We start from the raw sequence: 9,056 nt of genomic DNA, 5'->3' as shown, positions 1-9,056 counted from the left end.
AAAAAAAAAAAAAAGTAAATAACACAGAGGTTTGTGAGAAAAGATTTTGAGTTAAAAGAAGATAGCAAAACACAAAACAAAACATAACAGAGGAAGAAGATTGTTATATTTTTTTGTCACCAATTTTATTCTTCTTAAATCCCCTTTTTAATTTGTAAAAATTGGGTTTTGGGTGATACAAATTTCCCCTCTGAGCTTTGTGTTAAAAATCATAATATTAAATAAATTAACAAAAAATCACAATTTTTTTCTTGGACTCATCATAATAGCCAAACTAATCCAATCATTTGAATCAACCAAACGAATCAATCATTTAAATCTTGATGTGGTGGTACTTCACCATAAAAATATAAATATGTAATTTTTGAGTTCGTTTATAATTAATGTTGGATATTTCGTCTTTTCAATATTTTTAGTCTTGATCTTGGCCTTATCTAGAGGAAAATTTAAAGAAATTTAGATTCGTTAATATCGTTTTATTTTGATGTGAATATTAATATTCCCTAAATAGTAGTAGTAAAGCGAACAAGTCCAACAATACGGATAGATATTGAAAAATGAATTTATATATTTTCTATCAGAAAACAAGATTCTGAAGTTGTAAGTCTGAGAAAAGCTCTGCAACGAAGTACAAAATAAGAACCCTTGTAGGCAAGCCATGGGTGGTGATACTATCAAAGATGGTAAATTTCTCGGATCTTTTCCTTGTTTCTAAGATTGTTTTGCATGTTTGATTTAACTGAAAAGATGTTGTAGAGGAAGGATCTTCAAGATCATCATCATCTCCTTGTTCTTGTTGTTTCAGGTATTAGTAATACTCTTTATCACTATTTTTATTGAGGATGATCATAATCAAGAAAGTGATGATCATGTGTTTTCTTTTTATGTGGCAGTGATGATTTAGGGTTTAAGGATTTCTCGAATCATGTTGCTGATTTGAGAAGGAGAGATAAGGATTACCAAGAGATTCTGCAAAGTCATGATCTGTTGCTCAAAAGCAACAAACGGAGACTTAGACAAGCCAGAAACGATATTTTGAGGTTTTTTTTTTTTTTTTGCTAATTCATTTCAATTAGAGAAATAATCTGTGTTAGTTCTACTTGGTGATGTGTTTTTTTTTTTTTTGGCTATGAATTGGTTGATATAGCTATACTCCTGGATCATGGTCTGATGGGAAAGTGAGCGATTATGATGTTCAAAAGACGACATCAATCATACTTATTGGTCCGAAAGGGGCCGGGAAGAGTAGCCTTGTTAATCGGATCACAAGAGTGATTGAAGATGATGAGTTTTCTCCAGATAGAGCTCAAGAATCATGTAAAGTATATGTTTGATTTAGTTTCTATTTTAGAAGTGATCAGTTTAAATCATGTTTTTTTCTATGCTCTTGCAGTTGGTACGCAGTCCAAAGGAGGCACATATTTTGTTGAGGAATATAAGATGCCAAGAGGAGATTCTGCTTCTTTTTGCTTATATGACACTCGTGGCTTGAGCCATATCTCATCATCATCTGATAACACTAGTATGATTGAGAAGTGGATGACAAGAGGCGTGCATCACGGGGAACCTGTCATCTGGTTTTGATTCTTCTTCTTCTATCTATCCTGACTATTCTCCCTTTGCAGTTCTTTTTTGTTAACTTTGTGAGCTTTTTCATATGTTCAGGGCATCCGATAGCTCGGATTTAAAGGATAGACTGATCCGAGATAGTGGTACCGGTTCTGAGATAAGGAAAGTGAACTCTGTTATCTTTGTTGTGGATGCGGTCGAAATCTTGAAATCGATGGAGAGTGAAACGAGCTATACTCATATGGTATCCACTGCCTTTAACTCTCCGTTACTATCGTATAAAGGTTGGTTAGTCCGTTTGTATACAACTGTAAGTTTCAAAACAGTCTTTTACTTTGTTTTTGATCTCAAAGAAGTATGTTTTCTAGATGACAAGCCAGCAGTAGTTATGACTCATGGAGATTTGCTTTCAAGGGAGGATCGTGCCCGAGTCCGAGTATTCCTTGGAGAACTTCTTGGTATCCCACCTGAAAAACAGATATTCGACATTCCAGGTAACAAAATCCATTTCAACCACATTGTTATGCATCTTTCTTGGTTATGAAAATGAATTGCATATGTGTTTTGTTTTATAGAAAGCCGGGACACAGCCACAGCGCTAACAATCTGCAACTTGCTATGCTATAGTCTTGAACATGCTGATAAGAATCTTGTCTTTCTACCTAAAAGGAACTTCACCATACCCAAGGTTTGTGCTTAGTACCTCTTTGATTTTAAAACATGATCGATGTGACAGCCGGTTAGATCTTTTTGTTTCCGGTTTGTTTTGGATCGGTTGAATTGATCCACATTGAATACATTTTAGGACCATATATCGCATACCGGTTTAGATTTTGGGGAATCGATTATTATTATTAGTGTTTAATTTGTGGTTAATGAATTAATTTCAGGTGGGAGGAGGATTAGACATAATATCAATTGCTCTGTTTGTTGTATTCATGACCTTGGCTTCAATGTGGGTTGTTAAACATATTTCCGTAGTCAGCCAAAATGTAGCGAATGAGGCTCAGCACAAACTGCGTACGTTCCCAAGTCCCCGGTTAAACAACCTCACGCATAAGGTCTCGCCAAAGCGTTGCATTGGGCCTCAGAAGATCTTTGGAGGGCCAAAACTTGCCCGTGTTCCAAAACCTGATTCTAAGTCTGTGACTGAAGGTCAGCCTAGCATTGATTTGCACATAGCTCGACGCTTGTGGTTAGACGAGGGGAAAGTGGCCGAGGCGAAACCAAGTTTAGATTGGCGAACGACTCGACGCTTGTGGTACGTTGAGTGAAAAGTATGCAAGCGTCAAACATCTTATTATATGTTAACAATAAAGTTAAAACAGGTTGTTTTAAGAAAACTTGAACTTTTCTGACCGTTCCAATAGGATTCTCTTATTTTGATTTAGTAAAAACTGTATGTGGTTTTATAAGGAGGTGGTACTATTTGACACGATGTGAAACATTCCTAAATCTTTTGTAAGACACTCTACTACTACAGGGTTGATCGGGGGAAACTTTTGAGGCTGTTATTTTATGTTAAGTCAACATTTAGCCAATCAACCTTTACTGGTTTTAAAGTCCCCATGTGTATATTAATCCTCAATTTTCTGTTAAATCTGAATGTCATTTATTTATAGTTAATACCGAAGGCAATTTACATTCATTATTTCATTACATGAAGAAGTATTATAGAACAAAAAAAAAAGGAACATAGATAAAATTTTGTCTTAAGAGCATTATTACCATGACCAAAATTAACTTTTAAGAAAAAAAAATCGTAGGCTGTTGATTTTTGATAGCATTACTATATTACCTACAATAAGGTTAAGAAATTGGACACGTAATCAATCGTAATGGATTCCATTCTAGTATTGTAAAGGCATCAAGATCAAAAACAAATGGAACCACAGTTGAAGCTAATACATAGGTTGACTAGTAGTGGTAGCTAATACATATGAATTTAGGTTGACTGCTCCCTTGGAAGTGGGATACTAAATATAAAAGAAGATGAAGTCTAGAGTAGCAAACAAATAGCAAAGAGAAAAAAAAAGAAATCAGTTTCAGTGAAGATTTTGAAGCAAAAGAAAAGAGTTTGAAAGGTTAAAAAGCTTCTCATCCTTATCTTCTTTGCCATTTTTAGTAGATCTCTGTTTTCTTCTTCCACTTTCCTCTGTTTTCGTTTTCCAATTATAGTATTAGAAAAATATCTTGTCCACCTGTAAAGAATGAAAATTAGATTAACATTGATATCTCTCTTGGTTATTTCTCCGTGAAAAAAAGGAATAACACTGTAAATGGAAGAATAATAACAAAGAAAAATATATAAATAGACCCATCCAAGTTGCCTTTGCCTCTTCTTCCAGTCCATGTCTCCATGTTTGAGTTTGTGGTTCTTTTTAGGATCTGCTTCTTTCTTAGCAGAAGTTTCGTGCTTAGTGTTTGGTTGGTAGTTTTCAAAATTTACAGTGATTTCTTGTTCTTAGTGTTTGCGGCTTGTGTTATCTTTGAGATGTTGTGCTTTGCTCCTTGTCCCAGTTTTCATGATCTGTTTAGATATGATCGCCTTTTGAAAAATTCTATTTAGACGTAAAAAGACGCATCAGTCGTCGTTGTCGCATTTGGGAGTTTGTTTGAGTCTCTATAAATTTTTATGAGTGCTCTTTGCTTGTCGGGTTATGATGTCCTTGGTTCTCGAGAGATTGACTCTCAACATGATAGGAGGAGGTAAATGTTATCTACGGATTGGTTTAGAAGAAAAAGTTTCTCTGCTACCTTGGTTCCACCACATTTAAGGTTGTAGACTTGTTATCTCTGTTTATAGATTAAGGAGTTACCCTCTTTTGATTTGGTTTTGATATGATCTGTTTGTATTTCTAATTCTGTTTATTGTCTCCCTTCGATAGAGCTTAGTTTCCGAGGGAATTCACGGCAGTTGACTTTGGAGACTTCTAGTTGTCCGCCGGCTTAAGTGTCCCTTTTTTGGGCGTTTGTAATCCATGGTTCCAAAACAAGTTTTAATAAAATTTTAGATGACCAAAAAAAACCCATCAAGTTGCTAAACAAAGTCCAATAGATATCGCACATGTACTATTCTAGTTTACATTGATTATTCCGTTACATGAAGGAATTATTACAGAAAAAAGACGAACATAGATAAAATTTTGTTTTAAGAGCATTATTACCATGACTAAAATTACCTCAAGAAAACAAAAATTGTAGGCTGTTGATTTTTTAAAGCATTACTATATTACCTAGAATAATGTTAAGAAATTGGACATGTAATCAATCGTAATGGATTCCATTCTACTATTGTAAAGGCATCAAGATCAAAAACAAATGGAACCAAAGTTGAAGCTAATACATAGGCTGAATGGTAGTGGTAGCTATATTTAAAAGATCATATGAAAACAAAAGCAAAACCATAGCAAAACATAGTAACAATTTTTCCAAAATTGTAATAAAGTTACGAGATTATAATTTTTAAAACATATAAATTATATATTATTAAACACATAAAACAGAAAATTTTGCTTATGTGACCCATGTAAGCGTCTCTATTTTATACTAAAAATCTTCCTAACTCTTTTTCCACATATTGATGGACTATTTTTATTTTCAATGGATGTTAGCCACGCTACGCATGGATTATTATATAATCGCTATTATTATTTTGAAAAAATAACATAAATTAAAATCGGGTTTTCTTATTTTGTTGATGTTCTAACTCTATCATTTGCTCTGTTTTCAGGATGAAGATCGGGTTCACGCATTTCCTTTACCGTATTGTAAAGAGGAGTACGACCCGATGTTGAAGAAGATGGACGACCTCTTCTTCCGTGTTGTCTCTGTTCTCATCGCCTTCATAGCTCTGAGAGGACCGGTGAATGACTTAGTCTCCAAGACACTTGTCCAAGCCATGGGGCTTCACAGATGAGTTCTTCCCATCTGCTTACCTTAAACGAATACATCATTTTCATTTTGAGTGGGAGTGATCATTTGCACCAGATGGACCCAATTAGAGGTGGTTTAAAGAGCATTATTACCATGACCATTAAACTCTAGAAAAACAAAAATTTGTTCAGGGGGCTAATTTTTGAAAGCATTACTTACTTGATTACCTAATTAATTTATTAATTAATTAAAAAGATGCATTAAGAAAAGTTTAAGAATTTGGACATATAATAATAAACTTCACATATACCATTAAAATTCAGTTTTTTTTCTTCTAAAAATACCACTTTTAAGTTTTTTTTTTCCCAAAAATACTACTACATTGTATTTTTTCCCCCCAAAAATACCACAAAATTCAACTAAAGATTTAATACTAAAAGTAAAACTAATCCCTAAATCTTAAAAACTAAACCCTACCTCCTAAACATTGTACCCTAAATCTAAAACTGTCAACCCAAACCTAAAAAAAATTCTACTCCCTTAAAAATCTTTTTTTTTTGTGTGTGCTATTTTTGGAAAATAAAACTTCTGTGGTATATTTGGGAAAAAACTAAAATGTGGTATTTTTGGAAAAAAAAAATATGGAATTTTGAGGAATTGTTCTAATAATAATTGTACACATAATCAATAAGGGAGATTTACTTAGATGTACTCCAAATTAGCTAATATTACCAGAATCAACAAATCTTTTATTTATTACTAGGATATTTCGGGTATTTTCAAAATGTTCATCGTCCCCTTGGTTTATGTTACCGGAAAAAACATAATTACAAAAATGTCATTGCCACGTCAAACGCCACGTCAGAAATCGCTGACGTGTATTAAATAACTCAGTTGTAACGTTTTTACAGAGATAATGACGAGTGAGTTATAGGTATGTTGCGGCTGATTTATGGAAAAAACATTTGAGTAAGAGCGGACGACTGACTTAGAGTATAATTCAGCCAAGCGTTACAGCTGACTTAGTGAAATCTGGCTGAGTTATAACTCAGCCGTCCTTACGGCTGAGTTTTCACCCGATGATTGAGTTGTGAAAACTTTGGCTGAGTTATCACTACGACACGGCTGAATTAACTTTTTCCGGCTGGCTGAGTTATGAAAAACGGCTGACTTATGAGATGCCGTTACGGCTGAGTTATGGTAAAAAACTATAACTCAGCCGTAATAATCTGAGTTATCGTACAACTCAACAATTTTACGGCTGACTTAGTAGCAAAAAATTAATTACTAGAATATCATTCAGTTATGGCTGACATATTTAACGATATGGCTGACTTACATATTTTCAGTTGATTAAGCGGCTGAATTTGGCAGCCATTTTTTTTGTTTTTTAATTACTGTAATGTTATTCTTGTTGTAACTGAATTATAATTTGTTTGATGGTTGATTTAATTAGTGGCTGATTATAACTTGTTTGGTGGCGGACTTGCCACTTCGGACACATCATCCATGTTAGCATTCCATGTCATCATCTTCTCCAGAAATACGAAACGTCGTTCCTTCGACTTCCATCTTCTTCACTTGGATTAAAAGTGATGTTTTTACCTTCTTCTTCACCTTATTCTTTACCTTGTTCTTCATTTCTTAATTTTTCTCATTCTTCTTCATTTTCTTTCATGGATCTAGTTCCGTTAATTGTTGTTTCTGGTAATTGGGTAAAGAAACACAAATATGCATTTGACACCGATGATAGAGGGTGTAGAGTTGTGCAGATAGATGCGAAAACAACACACGACAAGCTTGTGAAGCTTGTTCTCGATGATTACGGATTGAACGCAAGGAAAGATGAAATGGCTAATAAGTCAGCCATGAAGCATTATAACTCAGCCGTCATATAAATCTACGAGACCTTTCGTCTTTCCTTAAGTATTATAACTTAACCTTGAAATAATATAAATCAGACATTCCCTGTCAATAATGACGTGGAATCGTTTGCTGATGTGTATTTTTTTAAATATTTTTTGAATTAAAAATAAAAAATAAACTCAAGGGGTAAATTGTAATTAGACTCAAAACATTAAATATCTGAGCAATTTTTAGAAATTGTTAGATATTAGGAATAAACCAACTTTTGGAATACATCTGAGTAATTCTTTCAATCAATAATGGATTCTACTAATGTAAAAGGCAGATCAAAAACAAATTGAACATGGTGGTAGTGGGATGTGAGCTAATAAATGATTATTAAAACTTAAGATTGAATAAAAGAGATTAGAAAGATAGACTGAGATGTGAATTAAGTTGATTGGTCCCTTTGAATCAACTTATATGTATTACATGAAGGATATAAATTATGGGCTATTTCAAATCCGTACATGGTGGTAGTGGGATGCTACATGTTTTTTAGTATAAAAGAAGACCATGTCTTGTGTAGCGAACAGAAGCGAAAGAGATAGCAACATAAGCAAAAAGAGAGCAGTTTTAGTGAAGATTAAGAAGCAAAAGAGACGGAAAGGTTATAGCTTTTCTTCTTCTGTGTTTTTTTATCCAATGACGTTTTCCTTTGTTTTGTTTTTTTGTTCTTTCTTGTAAATACAGATTCTGGAACAACTCGCTGTGATGAACAAGTCGTTGTGCTGAACAGAGCGTTGTGCCAATCAGGAAGCTGCATCAGATCACAAACGTCTGAGTTTATGACATAGATGTGTGAGCTTACGTGGAAAGACATGAGTGGATGTGATGATGTATCGAGAAAGGTTGTTGACTTGGCATTGAAGATAGAGACAAGCTTATACTTGGAGATATGAAGAATATTCTCTACAACAAATAAGGAAGGGATAAGCTTGAGCAGCAAGCAATTTTCTTATACTTGGAGATATGAAAAATATTCTCCACAACAAATAGGGAAAGGATAAGCTTGAGCAGCAAAGAGTTTCCTTATCCCTTGATACTTGGAGATTCACCTCCTAGGGTTTCTCAAGTCGTGTTTATACATATATTTTATGAGTAGGCCACAAGCCAATTTGAGGCACTCTAAAATATTGATACGTTAGTAAACTTTGATTTGAAGCCATAAAAATAAAGTTTAGAAGATGTGTTCCCAATTCGCTGTGGCGTTAATCAGGGAGGTGGTTAAGTGCACGGAGAATTGTTCTCATTTTCTTAGATCTACAGTGGTGAGAGTTTAGATAGAAAAGAGAGAGGGTTGGATTTATTTTCTTAGATCTACACAGGTGTGTGTTTAGATAGAAAAGATAGAAGCTTAGATTCATTTTTAGTCGGGATCAATCCTATTGAGAGTAATATGTTGAGTAAGGGCCGAGACAAAATTATATCATTGTAAGAGATAAATTTTATTAATAAGATTGAAAAGAAAAGCGTTGACTTGACGCGTTTCAATTGTAAATCAGTGTGTTGTGCTTCTCTATACCTTAACATTTCTTTCATCTGTTTCCATCTTATAATTATTCTCTTTTCTTTGTTTCAGGATGAAAATAAAATTTACTCGAGTTTCCGTTGCTAAAGAGGACTATGAGTATATGAGGCAATGTTGAAAATGATGGATGAGTACGGTCGGAACTATGTTCAAGGGTTCACATGACTCGTAAAGC

General features: G+C 34.0%; 1 protein-coding gene across 2 annotated transcripts; it reads left to right on the top strand.

The window, feature by feature from the left end:
- On the top strand, positions 389 to 3,110 carry LOC104719155. 2 transcript variants are annotated; one of them, XM_010437014.2, is made up of 9 exons: positions 389 to 683; positions 757 to 805; positions 894 to 1,040; positions 1,148 to 1,317; positions 1,394 to 1,577; positions 1,666 to 1,853; positions 1,938 to 2,063; positions 2,145 to 2,257; positions 2,460 to 3,110. In XM_010437014.2, the coding sequence occupies exons 1-9, from the start codon at positions 659 to 661 to the stop codon at positions 2,841 to 2,843; spliced, it is 1,386 nt and encodes a 461-aa protein (XP_010435316.1). In that variant the 5' UTR covers positions 389 to 658; the 3' UTR covers positions 2,844 to 3,110. The 2 variants fall into 2 exon arrangements, with proteins under 2 accessions (XP_010435316.1, XP_010435315.1); XM_010437013.2 differs by having other exon boundaries at positions 390 to 683; positions 748 to 805.

The sequence above is a fragment of the Camelina sativa genome, chromosome 10 (genome assembly GCF_000633955.1).
Source record: "Camelina sativa cultivar DH55 chromosome 10, Cs, whole genome shotgun sequence".
Taxonomy (NCBI): Eukaryota; Viridiplantae; Streptophyta; class Magnoliopsida; order Brassicales; family Brassicaceae; genus Camelina; species Camelina sativa.
Note: the sequence above shows the minus strand (reverse complement) of the source record. Positions and strands in the feature narration are given on the sequence as shown.